At 35.5% G+C, this 24701-nt stretch overlaps 1 protein-coding gene across 4 annotated transcripts in view; it reads right to left on the reverse strand.

Moving 5' to 3' along the window:
- grb10b (growth factor receptor-bound protein 10b) overlaps positions 1 to 24701 on the reverse strand; it is a 112664-nt gene that overhangs the window by 69135 nt on the left and 18828 nt on the right. For 2 of the 4 annotated variants that reach the window (XM_030157605.1, XM_030157604.1), the window contains 2 exons: positions 17309 to 17434; positions 3137 to 3209 (listed from right to left, as the gene is read on the reverse strand). In XM_030157605.1, the coding sequence (XP_030013465.1) occupies positions 3137 to 3209; positions 17309 to 17359 (124 nt within the window). In that variant the 5' untranslated portion in view covers positions 17360 to 17434. Of the gene's footprint in view, positions 1 to 3136; positions 3210 to 6671; positions 6732 to 17308; positions 17435 to 24701 lie in introns of those variants that run through there. The other 2 variants (XM_030157603.1, XM_030157606.1) reach the window with 2 other exon arrangements.

Below are 24701 nucleotides of genomic sequence, written 5' to 3' on the forward strand. Positions count from 1 at the left end.
CCATTGACCCTCAAATTGCGCAAATATAACTTGCGCGTAAAAATTTACCGAATGGAAAAATTTTGACAAAAGTCTCATTTTTCGATTAAAAGTTTTTCCGCTGGCTAGAGGTGGTTTTTCGGGTGTAGCGCAAATGGTATATCCTCCTGACACCCAGTAAGTAAAGATTTTCGCCATTTTACATTAAATAATTGCCTTCATTGGAAACAGCATGATGCAACAGTTTTTTCAGATATATATATTTTTAATATAATGTCCTTTTCAGTGGACATTATATCATTTTTTTTTTAACCCTTTCATGCATGAGTTATGAGAACCTCAATCAAGATCTTTTTCCTGGATGTTTTTATTCCTCTTTAGGCATGAAAAAACTTGTGATTATTATTGTTTTTTAACTTATTTTTCATAGAGTTTCAAAAATGTCCACACAGCTGGACATCATGCGTTTAATTTCTAAAGCAAAAAAATATGTATTTAAAACACAATGTCAGAGAGTAATATACTGTGTGAAAACTATGAAAAAAACCACATTTTTAATGCATTTAATCTGATGTTTTCTCACATTTTAACATACTCTAACACTAGTTATTACTCACTTCATGGAGATAATATGCAAAACAAAAAAATAAAATAAAATTGTTTAAGAAACAATAACAATTAGCAATTGATTTACACTCAAACATGTTACTGCAGATCAGGTTTATCAAGATCAGCAAAGTGACAGCAATGGTATGAATTACAGTGTATGGGATGGTGCATGAGCGTCCACAGTGTTGGTTGATATGTAAATAAAACAACAAAACCCATGAATATACAAGAGAACAGCTGGAGAATAACTGTCCACTGTAGTGACAACTATGCATGAAAGGGTTAAAGTAAAGCTGTGAAACTCTTGTCCACTACAGACGACAAAAATGCATTGCTGGGTCTCAGGAGGATATCCCGCAAAACTGCAATGGAAAGACCTTTTTTCGCAACTAGTCAGGTGAATAAAAAAAAATGGATGTTGACATACGTTACAACAAGCGAAGAAGAAGAAGAAGAAGAAGAAGAAGAAGAAGAAGAAACGTGTCGTTATGTGTGGACACACCAGGAAACCCTGTCATTTTTTTAATTTAGTACGAGATAGAGGGCTAATATATAATAATAATGAATATATCTGTAAATCAACACCATATTTACATTCGTCGTCATGTTTATGGAATGACTTCCCTTGACAATAAATAAACAAATCATCGCATTTGTGATTTAATGGAAAACTGACATTACGCACTTCTGTTTTTTTGACTAAATTATTAGTTGCTTCAAAATATCCTACTTTATTAATTATTCTAATAGCTCTTTTTTTGTAATTTTACTAATGGGTCCAAACACAGTATTCGAAATCTCTCTGATGAGACATTTTAGAGACAATTTGACAGATTAGTGTTGCTAAATGACCCACATTTTTACTTTTAAATTCATTTTTACTTTAGTTGGACCATAAGGGATTACCTAAAACAAGGAGCTACTTTATATTGAAATAAATGTTGGAATGGCAATCAATTAAAGTTTGCTCTCTGACGGGACATTACTGTGTTTTGACCCTAATGTATCTATACTAGTTTTTCCTGCATTCCCCCATACAGCATTTCTGGAAACCACGAAACCCTATCATTTTTTAATTTAGTACGAGATAGAGTGGTAATATATAATAATAATAATGAATATATCTGTAAATCAACACCATATTTACATTTGTTGCCATGTTTATGAAATTACTTCTCTTGATAATAAATAAACAAATCATTGTATTTGTGATTTAATGGAAAAACTGACATTACGCACTTCTGTTTTTTTGACATTTAGTAAATATCGGTAAAGTTTTGCACAGATGTCCAATGGAAAAGCCACTACTGTTATTTGATGTAAATTATTATCAAGTAAATGCAGTCACAGAACACTAGTTTAACTCCAGACCTACAGATTTACACTCACACAAGTAAGTAACACAACTTCATAACTCCAAAAATTACAGCTAAATATATGTCCAGAGTTCAGCCTTGTTAGAGAGAATGTGGGGATACCAATGTAAATTATGCACATGTCTTTTGGTCATGTCCTAAACTTGCATCATTCTGGGATAATGTATATTCAACAATTGTTAAGATATTGGGTTATGCAATTCCTAAAACATGTTTGGTGATGTATTTTGGATGTATTACTGGTAATAATGTATGAAAAAAATGATAGATATTTGTTTAAAATACTATTAGCAGCCTGTAAAAAGGCTATTACCAAAAATAGTGCAGATTAGAACCACCTACAGGGTGGGGAAGCAAAATTTACAATGAACATTTAGTTGTTTTTTCTCAGCAGGCACTATGTCAATTGTTTTGAAACCAAACATATATTGATGTCATAATCATACCTAACACTATTATCCATACCTTTTCAGAAACTTTTGCCCATATGAGTAATCAGGAAAGCAAACATCAAAGAGTGTGTGATTTGCTGAATGCACTCGTCACACCAAAGGAGATTTCAAAAATAGTTGGAGTGTCCATAAAGACTGTTTATAATGGAAAGAAGAGAATGACTATGAGCAAAACTATTACGAGAAAGTCCGGAAGATACTATTAGAGAAGAATGGGAGAAGTTGTCACCCCAATATTTGAGGAACACTTGCGCAAGTTTCAGGAAGCGTGTGAAGGCAGTTATTGAGAAAGAAGGAGGACACATAGAATAAAAACATTTTCTATTATGTACATTTTCTTGTGGCAAATAAATTCTCATGACTTTCAATAAACTAATTGGTCATACACTGTCTTTCAATCCCTGCCTCAAAATATTGTAAATTTTGCTTCCCCACCCTGTACAATTAATGACTGGATACAAACTGTGAATGGAATATTTGAGATGGAGATTCTGACCCATAGACTGAGGACTCAAGAAAAACAGTGTCATGATAAATGGAAGAAATGGACAATTTTCACTTCAGCGTCACACTACTAAAAACAATTGTTAGTCACAAGATTTACTGTAGTCAATGTATCCCATATGTCCCCTATGTTTGTCTTGTTTTGTAATGTACATAAAATAAACAATAAAAATAAAGTAAAAAAAAAAAAAAAAAAAAGTAAGTAACACAACTAACCTTGATGGTTAGGAGAGCTCGGCCCGATGAGATCAGCTTGTCTGTGATTTGAAGAGCGGTCTATATTGTCCTGCTGGAGAAGAGAGAAGAAAAAAAAAAAAAAAAAAGGCGAAAAAGAAGTTAAACAGTGTCGACACAAAGCATAAATGAAACATCACCATATCGATAAAAAAAAAAACGTGCAACTTCAAAACAAAAAAACTAAAAAAAAAAGAATAATAGTACATAAAATCAAACCAAACATTCCAAATACAACTAAGTTCCACTTTATAGCTACACTTTGAAGACCGTTTATGTAAATGCACTACTATAATCCCCAGTACATGAACGGTGCCACCGCACATGAAGCCACAGTGTCCTGGTTTGACCTTAGCTGCATGTTCTCTCCTTGTTTCCAGAACTTTACAATTACCTAAACTGCCAAAAATAATGAGCATAAAAACATCTTTATACATCTACTGCACTTTTTTTCACTTGCAATGACTAAGAAAGCGAGTTATCTATTGTGTGTGTGTGTGTGTGTGTGTGTGTGTGTGTGTGTGTGTGTGTGTGTGTGTATGGGTGTGTATGTGTGTGTATCAACACAGTGGCGTCCCGTGCAGAGGCTGACGGCAGAGTGGGAACAGAACGTTACGTACTGGGACAGACTACTGTGTTCACAAAGGCTGTGCTACTGACTGTCTGAACCAGACCTCCTCTGATGCAGCAATAAAAGCTCTTGTGGTTGAGTGTTCTGCCTCATTTAGGTCCACTGACAGACATGCAAGCAGAGCGGGGTTCTATTACAAAATCTGTTGTATGAAAGATGTTATTATGCCTAATTTTCGAATATCCGCACTTCTACATCAGCGTGAGCCATTTCTTTAACCTCCAGAGACAGTGAGCAATGATGATAAGTATGCTATTCATTATGTAATACTTAGATCCAGAGTCATTTTTCTGATCAGTGATTCATTTAACGAGTCATGTTAAGAGCTTTCGCTACCATTTTTACACATAAATATCTCATATAATATAACATTTTATTAACAGTATTTTGAAATTCTCAAAATTAGTAGCATTTCCTGTTTGCCTCATTTCTCCCAATGATTATTCCCCCCCCAAAAAAAAAAAAAAAACGAATATGTGATGCATTTTAAGAGCAAATAGAGTAAAATCTAAGCAGCAATTTTACTTTATGGTATTTTTTTTTTAGACTTAAAAAAAATAAAATTTTAGACTAAAATTCATATAACATTTCTAAACCAACAGAATGACTTACAGCTATTTTCAATGCTGTAATATGCATCACTAGAGATTAAAAAAAAGTTATAATATATATTTTTCAACCCTACATTTGTGATAGTTTAATAAAATGTTTGACAGCCTGATTTAAAAAAAAAAAAAAAAAGAAGACTCACTGTGAAGACAAAGCTTAACCCCTTTTAGCCCTACCAGCCCACCCGCGGGCCGAAAAAATTATATTAATATTCATCTACTATAAAAATATAATAAATCAGGACAATGAATGTTTTTTCAACTTTTGCTCAATGTTTAGACCCTAATGTTAATAAAAGTACATCAAAAGTGTATTTTAGTGCAAACTTTAACGTTCAAACAGGATTTTTAATCTTTGTGGGGTGAAATATACGTTATTAAAAATCTCCGACATGAACAATTAATTTATGCATATCATCATCAATCCAGCCGAAAAAAAAACAGGCGAGAATAAAAAATTCCAATTTCTCTTTTAGTTTGTTACAGTTTACTCAGGCATAGTAATAGATACAATATTTTAGACAATGGGAATAGATTCTGTGAGGTCTCTAAATGTCCATAGACACCAATAACATCCATATGAACCTTATTATTGAGAAGTAATTCTCCATTTACTTTGGGTATGTCTTTTTAGGCGTTTTTCCCCTGAAAATATGGTCAGGGTTAAACAGGTTAAAGCAGAATTCCACTCAGACGTCTCCATTTTTCAAGGTAAAGTAGGGCAGAACCAAAGAACATATCATGTATTCTCTTGTTCATTGCTCATTTTTCAATGTTGTTACCAGCGACTCACTCCAAACTGATTAAGAACGATTGTGATTGGTGGATGGCTGCGTGCAATGTGTGTCACATACCCTTGAAATTAGTTGAGAACATGTTGAGTTCATTTGCCTCCTACATTGCAGGACCTGCGATGTGACTATTGCGCACCTGTACATGTAGATCCATAGTCATTTTTCTGATCAGTGATTCATTTAACGAGTCATGTTAAGAGCTTTCACTACCATTTTTACACTTAAATATCTCATATAATATAACATTTTATTAATAGTATTTTGACATTCTCAAAATTAGTAGCATTTCCTGTTTGCCTCGTTTCTCCCATTGATTATTCATTAAAAAAAACCAAATATACGATGCATTTTAAGAACAAATAGAGTAAAATCTAAGCAGCTATTTTACTTTATGGTAGGTTTTTTTATTTTTAGACTTTACATTAAATTCATATAACATTTCTAAACCAACAGGATGACTTCCAGCTATTTTCAGTGCTGTAAAATGCATCACTAGAGATTAACCCTTTCATGCATAGTGGTCACTACAGTGGACAGCTGTTCTCTTGTATATTCATGGATTTTGTTGTTTTAGTTCCATATGAGCGAACACAGTGGACGATCACACTGCAGAAATCTAAATCTTACCAAGTGTATTTTTCTTATTTCTAGTCCAAATATCTCATCACTTTAAATAAGACATAATCACCTAAAGAGGAACTTTTCAGAGAGATAGAAGAACTGATTTATAGACAATAGATCTGCAAAATCTGATCTCAAGTAATCTTACCAAGATAATTTTTACTTGTTCCACTGGCAGATTTTTTTGGTTGAATTAAGGAAAAAAAAAAGTTACTCTTTAGGTGATTATGTCTTATTTTAAGTGTGATGAGATATTTTGACTAGAAATGAGAAAAATACACTTGGTAAGATTTAGATTTTTGCAGTGCATGCACCATCCCATACACTGATATTCATACTGTTACAGTAAACTTTACTGTTCTTGATAAACCTGATCTGCACTAACATGTTTGAGTGGAAATCAATTGCTAGTTATTGTTATTAAACTGTAATTAACAGGGTTTTTTTTTACTTTTTTTTTTTTTTTGCATTTTATCTCCATGAAGTGAGAAATGACTAGTATTAGTGTATGTTAAAATGTGAGAAAACATCAGATTATCTGCATTAAAATGTTTCCATTTCGTAGTTTTCACACAGTTTATCAGAAAAATACGTTTCTTTGCTTCAAAAATTTAAAGCACGGCGTCCAGCTGAGTGGACATTTTTGCAACTCCATGAAAAATGGGTTCGTAAAAACAACTTCTATCACATTGTTTTTTTAATGCCTCGAGGAATAAAAATCTTGATTACGGCTCTCACAATTCATGCATGAAAGGGTTAAAAAAAAAAGCTATAATATATATTTTACAATCCTACATTTGTGACAGTTTAATAAAATATTTGACAGCCTGATTTAAAAAAAAAAAATTAAAAAAAAGACTCACTGTGAAGGCAAAGCTTAAAGCAGAATTCCACTCGGACGTCTCCATTTTTCAAGGTCCAGCAAAGGAATATTTATCATCCATGATTCAATGATAAATTTCCCCAAAATATATATAGTGTCTGTTCTGGTCCCTACATCCATACTGAGCTGGCTATAACTGGACGTTCAATATATGTTTTTTTTTTCCCTCTGCGAACCCCCCAACCCCTCTTCTATACCAACTAACCCAACCGCATCCAATCATTACGTTGTATTGTTCGTCCCTGTATTGTCTTGAGTTCCAGCCGTCTAGGCCAGACTGAAAAGAGGTTTTAGAATTTAATGGGACTAACCTGCTTTTGAAATAAAAGAAAATAATGAAATAACCACCACATCACCCCATTTGATTTAGTGACATAGCGAACAGCATCATCAGCGCACAGCGTCTGGCGATCCAACTACCAGACTGTGACTGATCCCTACCCAGTCACCCAAATAGTACAGCGACACTGTTCAGTCAGTGGGATGTTACAGCAGCAGTGTGTGTGTGTGTGTGTGGAGGACAGGATGGTCATGGTTAAGCTCGACTGAGCAAAAAATGTAGGGATTCTTTCACACCATATACTGGTCTTGAATGCGGTTTTATACAGCTGTCTGGGAGTAAATGAGTTAACACACACATATTGAGGGACTTCAGTGGTTTAAAGCACACCTTGATCTCTTTTGTAGATGTTTCACACAAAAACTGAAGCCCTGACGGCTTTTGATGCTCCTATAGACAATCAGTAGAATGTTAACTGGAGCCTATTGGAAGAGGCCATTTAGCATAATTCTCAGCTATGCCAGGTCTGAGTTTAGGTTAGAGACCGCACAGAGAGGAGAGGCAAACTGTGATAACGCAGAAAAGAAGAGAACAGCTTTATTTCTGCTTCCTTCTTAGTGTCATTCTCAGTGTTATTCTTTTACAAACACACACACAATAGCACAGACACACACAGACAGACACATATATACGCACACAAGTGACTTCACTCTTAAAGAGGGGTCAACCAGGACGGAGGGTAGGCCAAGTTTTGACAAGGAGCGTATAAGGATCCTTTCATTTTGATGAAGTTGAAAGGAACTCCAAATAAAAGTCTAGAGGTTGAAGGTTCAGGTTTTTAAAAGGGGTCGATGGAAGGCCAGAGGCAAGGTTAAGGCATTGAAAGCAGGACAGACACAAAGGTCTGGAGGTTGGGCCTCAAACAAGAGAGAAAAGACTGAGACGCATGTCAAAGCTACGCTTTTAGAAAAGGTCAGACTAAGGTTAAATGTTATGACCAGGGATTGAATATGTAGCAGGACTAAGTTTTCCTAAAAAGCCTCTGGTTAAGAAGGTATCAGTAAAAAATAACTAGATCAGGTTTAGCAGTTTCCATTAAAATTCAACTTTTCTTACCCAGCCCAACACAACCTTATTTGCTCTCAAATCTGTCTTGTAGTCCAACTCCACTCTTATTTTCTTTTTCTTTAATTATTTAAGCCTGATGAGTGTCATGCCTACTAATAGTATTGCTTTTATTTGTTTATTTATTTATTTAATGTCAGATTGGGATGCACTACCTTTGCAGGGCGGGATGGGGTGGGAATTGTATATACACTACAAACAAAATGTTTTGGGTTTTTTTTTTTGTAATTTTTGCCATTTGTAAATAAAACTATGTCTGGTCATTAAAAAAATGTGTTTCAATTCAACTCACACAAAAAAAAGTAAAAGCACTGTGCAAGAATCCCAACTGAAAAAAACAGCCCAAAAATTTAAAATATCCTTAACTTTTTGTTTGTAGTGTATCATATGTGAAAAATCCAAAAGTATTGTTTTTTTTACTGTATGACTGTCACTTCTTTTTTTTTTTATTATTATTATTATTTTTTTTTTTACCTTGATTCCAATAAAAAGTACATGGGAAAAAACTTTTCAACTTTAACCTCAAAATTAAGAATTCTGCTTAATTTAACACAAAGCCAGTTAGAGGCAGACCATTCCCAGCATGGTCTGCAAAAGCGCTGCGTCCACTTATAGCATTCTGTGAGTAAACACTAGACAGCAAGTGGAAATCCCTTCTTACATAATTATCTAGAACGAGATCAGGAGGTCACTCTAGTGTCTGCTCTAGTGCTTCATTTATCTGTTTGTTTCTACTGTAGAAACTTAGCTCTTTTCTAAGCAGAGCTGAGCCACGGATAAGCCGGCCCTGACAGACCTTTGACTAGGAAGAAATGTTGTTGAAGGTTTGCACATGAGAATACCTCCTAGTCATATTAAACCTTTAAACCAGTGGTTCCCAAACTTTTTTGTCTCATGACCCCATTTTAACATCACAAATTTCTGGTGACCCCAGACATTCAAAATGGAGACTTTTGTTTTTTTTTTGCTAAAATTAATTTGTTTTTGATCATGTAATAGTTTGCTCTACTACATTGCATAGAAATGTTAATTTTAGATGACATTTAGTCTATATAATGTATATTATTATGGATGGAGGCAGAAAAAACAGGTGTAGATTACTGCACAAAGTGAGAATTTGATTTTCCTTGGTCAGGATATGTACAGTCAGTCCAGCTTGGATTTACAAGGCTGACAATTAATACTGAACAAACAAGAACTCAAACTGTGAATTACGAAAGAGCTGCAGCATCTGAAACTGACCACAGTGAACATTTGAAAAATAAACAGTACCACAGTGCTTCAGTTTTGTCCGACCCCAAGATTAAAAAACACTACTTTAAATCATCTGTTTGTTTGTTTTTTTACATTTTGGCAGAAAACTTACATTATATGACATGAGTGCAATTCACATGTAAGTAGGTAATAGGGATGTAACGATTACCGGTATAACAATAAACCGCGGTAAAACTGCCGACGGCTAGTATTACCATTTAAATTCTAATTATCATGATAACCGTGTTTGATTACCGCACTTTTCCAGAGAAAACACCTATGTAAAGATCTGCTTTTATATCAAATATCTGAGTATAGTTTTAATTTTTTTACAATTTTAATTTTCTATACCTAATATTTGGAACCAATATTCACTTTTAAAGTCTGTGAAAAGGTTTGTTAAGTATCTGTGTGCTATTTATGCAATAAATTATATACATTTTTCAAATTGGATTTTATATTTTTTTGTGTTTTGATATAGTAGGTTAAAGTGAAAAAATAATAGACAGATGAGATAGATGAAGTTGTGCTGGAAAAGAAAGATCCCAAACATGGGTATAGTAAATATTTGTTTATATAGTATATAAAGGCAAAATCAAAAGTACTTAAAAATGGCCAAAATAGGTTCAGACCACTAAGGGTTAATGTTTGAATGTTTCTGCCTACAAAAAGTGTATTGCGCCAATTATTTTATTTGTTTTTTTGTTTTTGTTTTTTTTAAATACAACTTGGTTAAATTATTTCAGTGTGTATTAGAAATTTTGAACATTTTGAGCACAATTTCAACAATACCGTGATAATAATGATAACGGTGATAATTTTGGTCACAGTAACTGTGATATGAATTTTTCATATTGTTACATCCCTAGTAGGTAATACTTATTAAAGTGACATCTCACCACTTACATTGTATTCTTCTCATACATGCATGGATTACAGTAACAAAAGATTACTCAAGTCACCCCTTGACCCTCAGCTGTAAAACTATGCATATCAAACAAATAAACACTCTGACGTCTTCACTGGGGTCAATGTACGGCGAGTAAAAACACGCTAAAATAAAGTTGACAGTCTTCACACAGCAGCCCCACACATCTTATTCATCCACTGAAAGCTCAAGTTAACAAATGCAGCGCTGTCATAATGGAGTTTGCTGATGGTTTATGGGGAAAAAAAAGAAAAAAAGAAAAAAGCCCCAGATTAATGAATCTACCCGTCTCAGACTCTCTCACAGTTAAGTGTTATCCTCTAGTGCTGGCATGATTGTATGGCAAACACATTACTTCTGATTTCTGCTTACATATCAGTCTACCTCATGTTTTATGTGTAATACACTAAAAAAAAAGAAGTGCACCGATAGTAAAGTACTTTTGTATTAAATGAAAGGTGCTTTAATCATCAGTCACCCTGCCACTAACGTTCACTTTTTCACACAGGTATTACCTCATCACCGTTTTCCTCGCTTTGCACACACACCTTTATTTATTCACCAGTCGGGATCATAGAACAGAAACAAGATTAAAGCGCTGATATACAGCCTTAGGTTTTGGATGAATGTTATCTTCACTTTCATCTGTTTTGAATTTCTTGTGTAGTTTTGTCAGGACAAATCTTCCACGACCCTGGAATTTTCACAGCAAGTGACTTTTCTCATTCTGCAAGTGGAGGTACATCTGTTATACTTGAATGCTTTGCAAACAACCGAGAATGACGATGTGCTCGTGTGCATGTGCATGTGCAACGCTCTGCATACACTAAGGTCAATGTATTGCAGTTATGTTGTCATCCCAAACCGCAGGCAAAAGGTGAAAAGTTTGTCTTATAAAAATCTCTGGTGTAGGGCTGCACGATATTGGAAAAAACTGACATTGCGATTTTTTTTTTTAACCCTGCGATATGAAAAAATACTCAGGAAGATATAATAGCTGTGTGGTGCCGACGTAAATGGTCAAACAAATTAGTTGTGTTTCTTTTTTGGCACCAAGTCTTCATTTACAGTGATTTTGAATGAATGAACGAATGAATGGTTTACTTTTGGTTTGTACAGTAATCACCACACACAGTACAACCACCACAATTAACACAAAAACCCAAAAAGGAATAGGCCAGAGGCTGAAGCTTATTTTTTGCCTATCCTTTTCACCTGACACACCACTTACATTAAATTAAATGTGTACATCATCGAGAATTCGCATTATAACAAAAGAATCAATAACAAAACAAAAACACATCTACCATGTCCACTTAATATTCCTGAATGATCATATACTTGAGGCATTTTTTAATCTTTTTCAGAGAAGTGAACAACTTAAATTCATCATCGAGTCCATTCCATAATTTCACACCCACAACCGAAATACATCTGGATTTCACATTTGTCCTCACTTTCATACATTCAAAAATATAAAGACCTCTTAAATTATAATTACTCTCTTAATTTAAAGAAGTCTTAAATGGTATTTGGAACAATATTATTTTTTACTTTATAAATCATTTCTAATATTTTAATATATACAATATCCGGCAATTTTAAGGTATTAAGTTGAATAAATAAATTGTTAGTTGCTTTAAAATATCCTACTTTATTAATTATTCTAATTGCTCTTTTTTTGTAATTTTACTAATGGGTCAAAACACGGTATTCGAAATCTCTCTGACGAGACATTTTAGAGACAATTTGACAGATTAGTGTCGCTAAATGACCCACATTTTTTCTTAAAAATTCATATTTACTTTAGTTGGACCATAAGGGATTACCTAAAACAAGGAGCTACTTAATATTGAAATAAATGTTGGAATGGCAATCAATTAAAGTTCACTCTCTGATGGGACATTACTGTGTTTTGACCCTAATGTATCTATACTAGCTTTTCCTGCATTCCCCCATTTTTCTGCACAATATGTTAAGTAGGGCAGAACCAAAGAACAATATATCATGTATAGGCTTTCTCTTGTTCGTTGCTCATTTTTCAATGTTGTTACCAGCGACTCACTCCAAACTGATTAAGAACGATTGTGATTGGTGGATCGCTGCGTGCAATGTGTGTCACATACCCTTAAAATTAGTTGAGAACACGTTGAGTTCATTTGCCTCCTACATTGCAGGACCTGCGATCAAGGTTATAAGAGTTTTGGATTTTTCATTCTAGTTTAGTTTTATTTAGTTTGGACTTTTTTTCCTCTAATTCAGTTAGTTTTAATTCGTTTTTAGAGCAGGTTTGCTAGTTTTTATTAGTTTTCATTTTTTTCTAAATGCTTAGTTTTAGTTTAGTTTTAGTATTAATTTTAGTTTTGTCGTATCTTTTCTCTTCTTCTCCGTCGAATTCAAATAAATCCCAGACAGGACTCTGCTGCTTTCTCCCAACTTTAGTCTCCATGTTTCCAGGTAGAGTGGGGACCAGAAGACGACTGGAAACCACAAGTGATGGACTGTCAAGTGTCATATGGTGCCACTACATAAAATTGCTAGAGTGAAATAAATCGATTTCGTATCAATCCGACATTGACAAAGACGACAACGAAGGGAATTTTATCCATAATTTTTATTTGTTTTAGTTAGTTTTGTAAATACACAATACAGTTTCAGTTAGTGATCGTTTTTTTCTTTTATTTATAGTTTTTATTTATTTCAGTTAACAAAAATGTTTTCACAATTCTAGTTTTCGTCATTTCGTTAGTTTTCATTAACGATAATAACCTTGCCTGCGATGTGACTATTGCGCGCACATACATCTCGATGTCGATACTCAAACAATATACTGTTCAGCTCTACTCCGGTTGATCCCTTTAATAATTTTATAAAGCGTGAGACGAGATGATGCAGTTTGAGAACTAACTACAAGTGTAATTAATGTCTATATAATACATTTACATGGTCATATATCCTGCCATATGCTCATTTTTTCTGGTAAATTCGCTTGCAAATCACTGCCCAATTTGTGCGGTTTTATTTTTGTTGGGTTAGTTCTATTAAGTGTTCTGTTTTAGTCTGCATGCCTCATTAAAAATGTACCCTTTTTCACAACACATTTATCCAGTCCAATCCAACTTTATTTGTAAAGCAGTGTAAAACAACCACAGTGGACCAAAGTGCTGTACAGAAGAATAATTAAAACCAAGAAAGAAGAATAAAATGCAGAACAGATTAAAAGACACAGAACTGTACAAAAAAGAAAACAGTGCTGCACAGAAGAATAAATAAAACCCCAAAAAATAATAAAATACAAGAATAGATTAAAAAAACATAAAAAGTTTTTCAATTAAAAAAAAATAAAAAAAAAATAGGCCTATATATATTTCTTTGGCGACACAATTCATCTTTGCAGTTGAAGCAATAAGGTGGAAACTCAGAAGTAATATTCACATCATTATCCCTGATTTCACTCTAATACAGTGTTTTTCAACCTTGGGGTCGGGACCCCACGTGGGGTCGCCTGGAATTCAAATAGGGTCGCCTGAAATTTCTAGTAATTGGTATTTTTAAAAAAAGAAAAAAAAAATACTAATAAAAATATATATTCTGAGTTGAGAGACAATCATAATCCATAAAAGACATGACAAACTGTGAAGCTGAAACTGCAGCACTATGGTACTGTTTATCTTTCAAATGTTCATTGTGGTCAGTTTCAGATGCTGCAGCTCTTTCATAATTCATAGTTTGAGTTATTGTTTATTCAGGATTAATTGTCAGCCTTGTAAATCCAAGCTGGACTGACTGTACATATCCTGACCAAGGAAAATAAAATTCTCACTTTGTGCAGTAATCTACACCTGGCTTTTCTACCTCCGTCCATAACAATACACATTATATAGACTAAATGTTGTCTAAACTTAACGTTTATTTGTAACATAGTAGAGCAAACTATTACATGATCCAAAAAAAATAAATTTTAGTAAAAAAAAAAAAAAAAGTCTCTGTATTGAATGTTTGGGGTCGCAAGAACTTTGTGATGTTAAAATGGGGTCACGGGTCAAAACAGGTTGGAAACCACTGCTCTAATACAAATACAAGCATGCAAGGACAAGCACACACACACACAGAGACACACACATTGGCACACACATAGTCCCTGGTGAGGATCGATGGTCTCATGAAAGCCTGTCTCTTTAAGCTGTGGAGATCCGGGAAATTCTAACAGGCTGAACTCTCCGTCCACTAGCTCCAGGGTCAGAGGTCATAGATAAAGCCATGACCCAGATGACAAGCAGACAGGCTGCCGTTTGATCAAGCTAATATTGCTACTGGCCTAACACAAATGTTTGGAGGCCCTTTGATCTGCACAGGCAGATGTGAATGAATCACGCAAACCTTCAACCTGATGTGCAAAAGTCAAGTCATTTGGGTAATTAAAATCCTGTGGAGCATGTGGTTTAATGGTTTTCCATTTATATTCTTTATTAGTGTTTTTACAGAACATAATTTAACATCTCTTGAAATGTTTAGTGCAAATTTAGTTGAACTCAGCAACAGTACCTAATCATTGATTGAAAATTAAAAGAAAAATAAATGTAATGGGATAAATTTTGAAAGAATTTAGCATGAGGACAAAGTCGTTTGCTACTTGCTTTATCAGAAAAGCTTCAACCACCTCCTCGTGACAGACAGTGATACATGAAAGAGTTGTTTATAGTAATATCAGAGCAGCTTTGCTTAAAAATTATTAATCTCTGCAAAGACTGGGCCATAAAAATGTCAAATATCATGCGTCACCAAATCGAGGACGTCCACCTACACGTCCTCTGATGAAACATGTGATGTGAACGTTATGGAGCAAACAGTGCCAGTGTGTTGGTATGTGAACTGAGGTGGATCAATCTAAGGCTACGTTCAGACTGCAGGCAAATGTGGCCCAAATCTGATTTTTTTGCCCATATGTGACCTGTATCCGATCTGTTAAAGGCAGTTTGAACAGCACAAATCTGACTGTTTTTTCAAATCTGACACAGACCACTTTCACATCTGGTCCTAAATCCAATACGTATCTGATATTTTGCCATGACACTTCAGTCTGAACGGCCAGGTCGCATTTACTGTGTGGTCACATATTCTGTCAGGACCTCTTTTGTGCATGTGGGTCACTTCAGGGTTGTATTCAGTTCATACTCAAAACTGACAGAAGTCGCACTTAATGTGTAATATGAATGAGCCGACAAAAAAAATCTGATTTCACCAAAAAATCTGAATTGCTGTCTGAACGTAGCCTAAGAAATCACTGAGTCGATATAACTGAAAGAATATTGATGACTATCGAAGTCAATCGATCAATTGTTTCCCTGAATCTTATAACACGAGACATTAAACCATGAAACGTGTGCTATTGAATTAGCACAAAGGTAATAAAATGACTTCAGTGTAGTTCTACATTTTCATGCATGCACTAAGATGTTCCAACACTGTAAATAAACTGCAAATCTAAGTAGCAAATAGTCATCAGTAGGAGTGTAAGAAAATATCGGTTCTGCAATATATCGCGATATTTCATTTCACAATACTGTATCGATATTAAAAAGTACTGTATCGATATTTTTAGCTATTCATTCAAATGCAGATATGGCGGAGGTTTATTTTTGGGTTTCTTTATTGTTTTTATCTTATTTAATATTATTTAACACTGTTTTATTAAATAATGGTTATTTGAAGCATCCTAAAGCACTTTTTACTGTCTGAGAGGCAGATGTTAGTTCCTTTAGAAACTAGGAGAATTAGAAAAATGTTGTTATATAGTATTAGATCCTGTTCTGAAATAAAAAATGTTTAGTATTTGTACATATTTCTGGCGTAATTCAATCCTTCCAGGAAATAATCTTAAAAAAAAAAAGAAACAAACAAAAAAATTGCCTTTTTAACAGTATCATGATATATTGTGATATATCGTATTGTGATCCTAGTATTGTGATTTGTATCGTATTGTCAGATTCTTGCCAATACACACCCCTAGTCATCAACAGTGACAGTATCATACAGTGGTCATGTGGTAGAGCATGAATGAATGAACATTTAGACCTACTATTAAACCTAATGGGCTCATTTAGACTAAAGAGGGTATAGTGTCTACACTTAAAAAGCCTAAATATTGTGGCTCCAGACAGATATTTTTTCTCCTCTCTGGGCATAAATGTCTCCTGAGACAGTAAATGTTTCCGACCCCTGCTCTATATATTATCTCGCTCTCTTACTGGGACAACTGTTAATAATTAGGTTCGATATTAAACACGTGATATGACACTAAACTTTACATAAAGGGCCCTGTTTCTACAACGCAGCAGCAGAATTAAAAGATCAGTCATCACCTGGGGGTGTGGGCCACAGAAGATGCTTTTATAAGTCTGTTGGACCAACATCTTACACATACTTACCCACCCTGCAGTAATTTGTGAATTATATGTGTTCACAGTGGTGGAATGCTCTGACTGCACTGACCTACACTCTTTATTCAGGATGAGATTACACAGATATGGAGTTTATTCCCTTGCCTTGTAAAGCGTATATTATCTAATGTACCAAATGTATTCTTAAGGATGTTTGTGAGGATCATATTAGCCTGAATTTAGACCGTGATGACTGTTTGGAATTCTTGGAATCAAATCTGGAGCATCGCTAAGAAGGTTTAATTTTAGTTTCCTGTCTTAAATCCGTAAATTAGAAGATGACTGGTTTGTACAGTTAAATACTTTCAATTCCAGCTAACACATTCTCAGTATTGAAGATATGAGAGTGTTAGCATTGCACTCTGGATATACAAGTGTAATTCCAGACAACGTGACAGGATCCAGGGCGCATTTCTATATTTTTAAACGGTGTTATTATTAGATAAGGTTTTGGTAGGTTGTTGCTAGTCTTAAATTCAGCAATTTGTTTATATAAACCCTAGCCGAGTTGTTCCAATAGCATGTAAATTCCGCTTAAAGACAGGTTTCAAAGTGATCGTGAAAAACCTCTGCAGGAAATTGCCTCTTACCTGATAATTTGGATGATGCAGGAAGTAATCTGGACATCCGGCCACAGCCATGTTTGGCGCTTCTTGGTTCTTTTGTAGAATTTGTGTGGTCAGATCAGTTTGGGTGGAAGATGGACAGAGGGGAACCTAAAGTGGGACAAAAGCAGACAAATGGAGGTTAGTGGAAAACTACAAAAGAAGAAGGGGAGGGTGAGAAGGTCCATGAGAGGAAGGATGACAGAAGGAGAGGAAGATGAGGTTCTGAGAAGACAGATATAGCACAGAGTACTTCTTAACCCACATAGACCCACAGTAAACAACATCGACAAGCAGCAAGGGATGAAGTGTCACTGGTTATAAAGGAAAAGTATTCATGTCATAATTGATCAAATGCCTTTCACCCTTTTACAGAAAAAAATCAGCCTTTAATTACGGGTGTCCAAACGGTTCAAGGTTCAATTTATTCTCATTACATGTATATACATGAAACAAAATCAGTACTCAGGACCAGCAATGTACGTTGTAAAAATTCCTTTAAAAATTAGTCCTATATTAAAATAAAAACAATAAAACCTGATAATAACAGTAAAACATAATAATAAATAATAAATTAAAAAAAAACAAGAAACAACAATAAAAACAACATAACACTAAATCTGTGGAAAAAGGTACTCAAAACAAGTGAAATATCTGTCCATGCAGCTAGATATTTTCACTTGACCATATTTACCTCCGCCAAGGAGGTTATGTTTTTGCCAGGGTTTGTTTGTTTGTTTGTCTGTCTGTCCATTAGTGTGCAACATAACTCAAAAAGTTATGGACAGATTTTGATGAAATTTTCAGGGTTTGTTGGAAATGGGCTAAGGAAGAAATGATTAAATTTTGGTGGTGATCGGGGGTGGGGAGGCCCACGGGGGGGCCCATTTCCAACAAACCCTGAAAATTTCATCAAAATCTGTCCATAACTTTTTGAGTTATGTTGCACACTAACGGACAGACAAACAGACAGACAAACAAACAAACAAACAAACAAACCCTGGCAAAAACATAACCTCCTTGGTGTGGGGGGGCCCACGGGGGGGGCCACTGATCAGCCTTGGCGGAGGTCTGCGCTCTCTGAGTGCTTCTAGTTCTTCAATTAAGATTATTACATCTAGAAATAAGCATGTCTACAGATGTATGAACACTTAGAATAAGATAAATTAAATAATAATTTGCAGATCAGGGGCCACATTCTGCCCAATATTATCTGAAGTGGGTTGGACCAGTAAAATAATAACAGTGAAAAGTGTAAAAGACATTATGAAAATGTTTACATCTACAAAGTTTCCTTGAAAATCTGAAGGACATGAACAATCTGAAATGTCTTAAAACAAAAAAAAAAAAAACGAGTGCAATTTTAACAATATTCTGCCTCAGTTTATCATTTACACATGTACATTCCAACTTACATTACAATTACAAATACATAAACATTTAGTAATGATCAGAATGTTGTTAAAATGACACTTCTCTTAAAACATTTCAGGTTGTTCATATTTTTTATAAAAGGATAGATTGTAAATTTAAATATTTTCATATAATTTTACTTTTTTTTTTTTTTTTTTTTTTTTTTTACAAGAAAAAGAGTAAGATTTCCATTATTTATAGGTTATTATGATACAGTGTAGTTTTTGCATTCCACAAATTCATCCCACAGGCCGGATTGGACTGTTTGGTGGGCTGGTTTTGGCCCACGGGTCACGTGTTTGACACCTGTGAATAAGACAAAACTGAGTGTTTCACTATATTACCCCATATGTGCCTGTTCTGCACTGATGTATGCTGTGGAGTTTATAGCTGAGGGTAAAGTACATGCACTGGAGCCAAGATAAGCCATAGTGTCTTTCGTTTGGATCATAAAAGAGCTGATACAACATTGCATTAGTTTTACAGTACATTCGCAGAGTCTGCTACAAAAGAAATGTGCAACATACATGACCTAAAGATCAAATTTATTGAGACTATATTGGTGACAATGTAAAGATTTGGAATTTTTCAGCAATCAAACAGATAAATATACACTCTCTACACTTTTCCTCTCCCTCCCTTTATTCACTGTCATTTAATCTGTGGCTCAGGATTCGTTTAACTGTGATTCCTTCCTAATCCATATTATTTTTCTCTCACATCACATCAATACATTATGGAAAAATCAGCAGCAATGTGAACTTTGTAAGCTAACTTCACTGTAAAAGAAATCTCACTTCAGGGGACTTTAAAGGTGTTCTTCTATGAGGCTCCCTCGTGGCCATCCTTGGGGTAAAATTACCACAAATTCAACAACACGGACTTTAGTCTATTTGAACTTCTTAAAGTGGGTATCCTATTAACCTCTTGGCACTGCTGCCACTGAAAAAATACCTGTAAACACTGGCCCAAAAATATACTGCAGGCACCTCTCCAGGTCTTAAGTTAGACCAGGAGTATATTTTGAGCTAAGCAGCTCTGGCTCATAACTATGATGGTCTTTTATGCAGCAGTTCATGACCCCCTGTTGGTATTTCAAAAATATGACCTGCCATTTTATATACAGCTAATATTATCTCATGTTTGCATTAGCGGTTTTGAGCATGCCACGCTTGCAGCAGTAGAATGTGTGTGTGTGCGTTGGCATTTCTGCTTGTACATATGCATGTGTGCATGCATTCGTGTGTGTACATGGATGTTTGCATATGCTGTGCATGCGGCTGAGTGCGGGGGTGTAAAAGGGCTCTATTTTTAGGAGGTTTCAGGGTCTTTTAGAAGCTGTACTTGAGTTGATATAGTGTTGTGTATCTTGCTGTCTCTGAGTGACTATTCAGTGTAAAATCACAGGACCACACTTCCCCCAAGTACAGTCCAATGCCACGCTGGAGAGTTGGCTGTCACTAGTCACTTTTCCATTGATCTTAAAATTGTGCGAATATAACTTGCGCATAAAAATTTACCTAATGGAAAAACAACAATTTCGCCTAAACTTTCGTTTTTCGCTTAAAAGTTTTTGCGCTGGCAAGAGGTGGTTTCTGGCGTAGTGCAAATGGTATATCACGCAAAACTGCAACAGAAAGACCTTTTTCCACAATTGAAGTCACATGAAAAAAAAAAAAAAACGGATGTTGACGGACGTTACAACAAGTGAAGAAGAAGAGTTTTAAAAGAAATATGGTATGTGCGGACACACCAGGAAACCAACTCATTTTTAAATTTAGTGCGAGATAGAGGGGTAATATATAATAATAATGAATGAATCTGTAAATCAACATGATATTTATGTTTGTCGCCATGTTTATGGAATGCCTTCTCATATCATCTCGCAATAATAAATAAACAACTCATCGCATTTGTGATTTAATGGAAAAACCGACATTACACACTTCTGTTTTTTCAACATTTAGTAAATATCGGTAAAGTTTTGCGTATATGTCCAATGGAAAAGCGACTAGTGAAAAATGACAAAGCAAAAGTGTCCAATAATACTTAACTTTACAGCTGCTTAGCTACATCTCATACAAGATGAGAGCAGCTTTACAGCAAACTGATTGTACAAATGCAATTAAAGTCAAGAACAAGCATGAAGTTGCATTAATTTTCCACTTTGCCAAATGCACAGTTCTGCTTCTTGATGGAGCTGAAAGCACTGATGGCATTCACCAAACCTTTAACTCTTCATTATTTGTCATATTGTGTATTGTGTGAGGAAAAAAAAAAACCTCAAAATTGTGTAAGCTGATCAGATATAACTGCTGAGCTCTCCTTTTCTTTGTTTTCCTTTTCTTTTTCTTTTTTTTTTTTGCAGAACTAAAAATGAAAGGTCTTTTTTTCTACCTTCAAAATTGGGCAAGCAAATAATGTCCAGACCATGAATGCATTCTAAACAAAGGGCTTGGCACCACCATCACTTGGACCGATGAAAGGCCTTGCTTGTGATGAGCGTGTGTGTGTGTGTGTGTGTGTGTGTGTGTGTGTGTGTGTGTGTTACTGTCTCTCTCAATGTGTGTGGCCCCGACAGGCTGGCATACAAGGACAGCTCTTCATTTACACATTATTTACAGACACACAGTTTACAACAAAAACAAAACAAATTAACATCAGCCTTAACTCTTCAAGCAGCCCCTCATTAGACGTCACAGACTTGCTGAATAGCTGAGGATGAACTGTATGTTTATTATTTTTCATGAGTCAGGAGGTTGAGCAAGAGGGACACAAGTAGGTTATGACTAACTACACAGCAACAGAGACGCTTTGAGTCACAGTAGCCTGAACCATTTAAAATATCACCTTGATTTTATTAGGATTAAATATTAAACCGTATGATTTACTAGAATAAAGTCATAGAATAATAAGGATAAGAATTTCTAAGAAAATCCTGGTGTACAGTACTCAAATGTGTACTAGATAAAGACGTATGGGATTAAATCTTGCTGCTATCTTTCTGAATTTCAACATGTAATAGATTTTAATAACTACAAAACCATGTAATGCATCATATTGACATTTCACTAAAGGGTCCAGGACCTCATCTCCAAAATGCAGCCAATGCACAAGTATTTGAAAGGCATAATACCACTGACGACCAGTGGATTTGGTCCAGAAGAATAATCTCTAAGAATAATAAATCAATTATTTTCTCCAGAACTAATTCCAACCTCATTCATTTTATATGGAATCTATTATAAACGATGTGGTGCCCTTTAGAGTTACTGCTCTATTAATAAGATCTCAGGTTGAACAGAAGGTTTGATTGACAGATCTGTATTGAAGCCTGCTCGCCCGCCAAGTCAGACTTTTAGAGTTTGTGTTCATTTAATAAAAGTGAGTTTTTCCTGGCGAACAGTTTCACTCTAGTTCAGGTTCTGCAAACAAGACTGTAAAATGGCTTTGTTAGGCAGTGCTTGAGGAAGCTGAACCTTTTACTGAATCTGTGAGGTACTGTTTAGCATTAGCTCCTTTTACACAGCACTTCTGTTAAGGGAATATTTCGCCTTTATTCCGGAACATCTGTGTAAACAAATGGTGGGATCATTTGGTCCCACCTTTATCATGACTCTAGTACAGTGGTTCTTAACCTGGGTTCGATCGAACCCTAGGAGTTCGGTGAGTCAGTCTCAGGGGTTCGGCGGAGGTCAAGACACACACTCGACTCATTAGTCGGGTGTGTGTGTCGGGCTAGGTCCGTGTATGTAAACAAACGGCTTCGGAGACTCTTTCTCTGATTGACATCCAATATACGCGGTGTATTGTTGTTGCTTATAGCACTACAACACACCTGGAAGTGTTTATAATCTCTTTCACTCATCTGACGATGAATTATTTGAGTATTTTCCACATCGTTATGACTTTTGCTACTTCCTGTTAACCACGGAGGCAGTCATGTGTAGCATTTGTTTACATTTTTCGGTCACTGCACTGGTCAGTTACAATCATGTGACGACCGATGCACCGTTGCGGATGGAGAAATCGTATTACGCTAAAGCCGAGCTAGTGCAGTAATAAAACAACGATCACAAAAATACTGAAGGAGTACAACGAGAACTTTTTTTTGATACACTACATGCAATTATCTTTTTTTTTTATGTCAAAATTGCGTGGTTCGGAAAGTTCGGAGTGAGATGAAACGAAAACTGGGTTGACCTGACGGCCTACATATGATTCATGATGTCCCGCCCCGCTTGGCCATCACTAAAGAAGGGTTCGGTGAATGCGCATATGAAACTGGTGGGGTTCAGTACCTCCAACAAGGTTAAGAACCACTGCTCTAGTAGTAACAGAACTGTGATAAAGGTGGAATCATGATTCCAGACTGCTATGTAAAAGGAACCCTTCTCATTCTGCAACCAAGGCGTGACATTTTGATGACGGCGACCCCTGCGCCAGGGGGATTTAAAAATGAGTGCGGCCATTGTACAGTAAACAAACATATCAGTGCGACCAGAAAGATGTCGAACTGGGGAGACGCTGAGATCCACGATCCAACATTTGTGGGACGGTGAAAGACTGACTAGAGAGATTAGCAACATCGCTATGCTCAAGGTATTTCCAACGCGGAATTATACGTCCCACTATACGCTACGCTGCATCACCACCCCTTTGCCTCTGAAACACAGGTCCGCTGTGTAAAAGTCCAGCCTGTCTCACCTCTGTTACTACTTCGGCTTGGCTTCAAATTGGTCAACGGTGGAAAAAATGTGGAATCATATGCTCACCTTTTTTCCAGGATCTCTGTGTAAAAGTGGCTATTGGCTCACCCATAACCCCATTTGCACAGCTCCACCCATTCTGACCAAATACAGTCACTTCCTGTTCACAAACACCAACATAGCAACAGTCAAATGGTAAACTACTGGCTCCAACATCCACTAATAATAATGAAAGTCTAAGATTGCACCTTATATTTGGAGTATGTCCAAAAAAAAGAGTTTTTCCAAATGATCCCACATGTGATATTTAAGTAATAGACTTCATTACTTGTACAGATGTAACATAATTCAGATATTTTAGACAGCAGCATGCATAAGCATCTGTACAGAAATAGGTTAACAGAAGTCCGCAAAGCCATTATTTTTTCTACTTGGAAATGTTCCTGACACTTTAATACAACTTCAAGAAATTATATAGCCACTTTTAATGTTGGCAAGGAAACTATTACAGTGTAATGGGTTAGAGATGACTTTGCTTTTATTTCCATATGGAAATCACTGACTATGACATCAACAAGACTATGATACTATACCATATTGGAGGCCCTGGGAGTGAAACATGAGTGAACATGAAAGCACATGACTGACATGAGAATAAATCCATGACACCATGAGTTAAAAAGACCATGATCATTACATTGTGTTTTTAATAGTATAAAGAACTGTAATGTGTTTTACACTGTCTGTTACGGACCAGTCTTGTGTAATATAGTAAAAAATTAAGTAACAAATAAATAAAAACAGAAACAAACTGGTGGCGTGTTAAAAAAAAAAAAAAAAAAAAGCTACATTAAATAGTCGTCACAGGTGTGTGTTTTTTCCATGCGTGTGATAAAACATGTGAAAAAGCTCTGGCGTTCCATGTAGAATTAAAATACCTTCCAACCCGAGTTTCAAAGTGCTTCTATGTGCCACGGGGACTCTAAGTGACTGATATATTGACCGAACACACACGCACCTTTGCTTAATTGCTCACTGACACAGTCAAAGCCATTCCAGTGCAAGGATTAGGCCCTCGCAGAGCCCTTTGATTTGGCTCCTTCCACTTGAACAATAAACTGAAACCTAACTATCACTAACGGTGACAGCGCAATTATTCAGACGGTGTTGTTACGACATACGAGAGCTGTTCAATAAGTTCATGGCCTCACCCAGAAATACTGGTTGTTATAATACAGGATGTTACATTCTTTCGT

Source organism: Sphaeramia orbicularis, chromosome 16 (assembly GCF_902148855.1).
Source record: "Sphaeramia orbicularis chromosome 16, fSphaOr1.1, whole genome shotgun sequence".
Lineage (NCBI taxonomy): Eukaryota > Metazoa > Chordata > Actinopteri > Kurtiformes > Apogonidae > Sphaeramia > Sphaeramia orbicularis.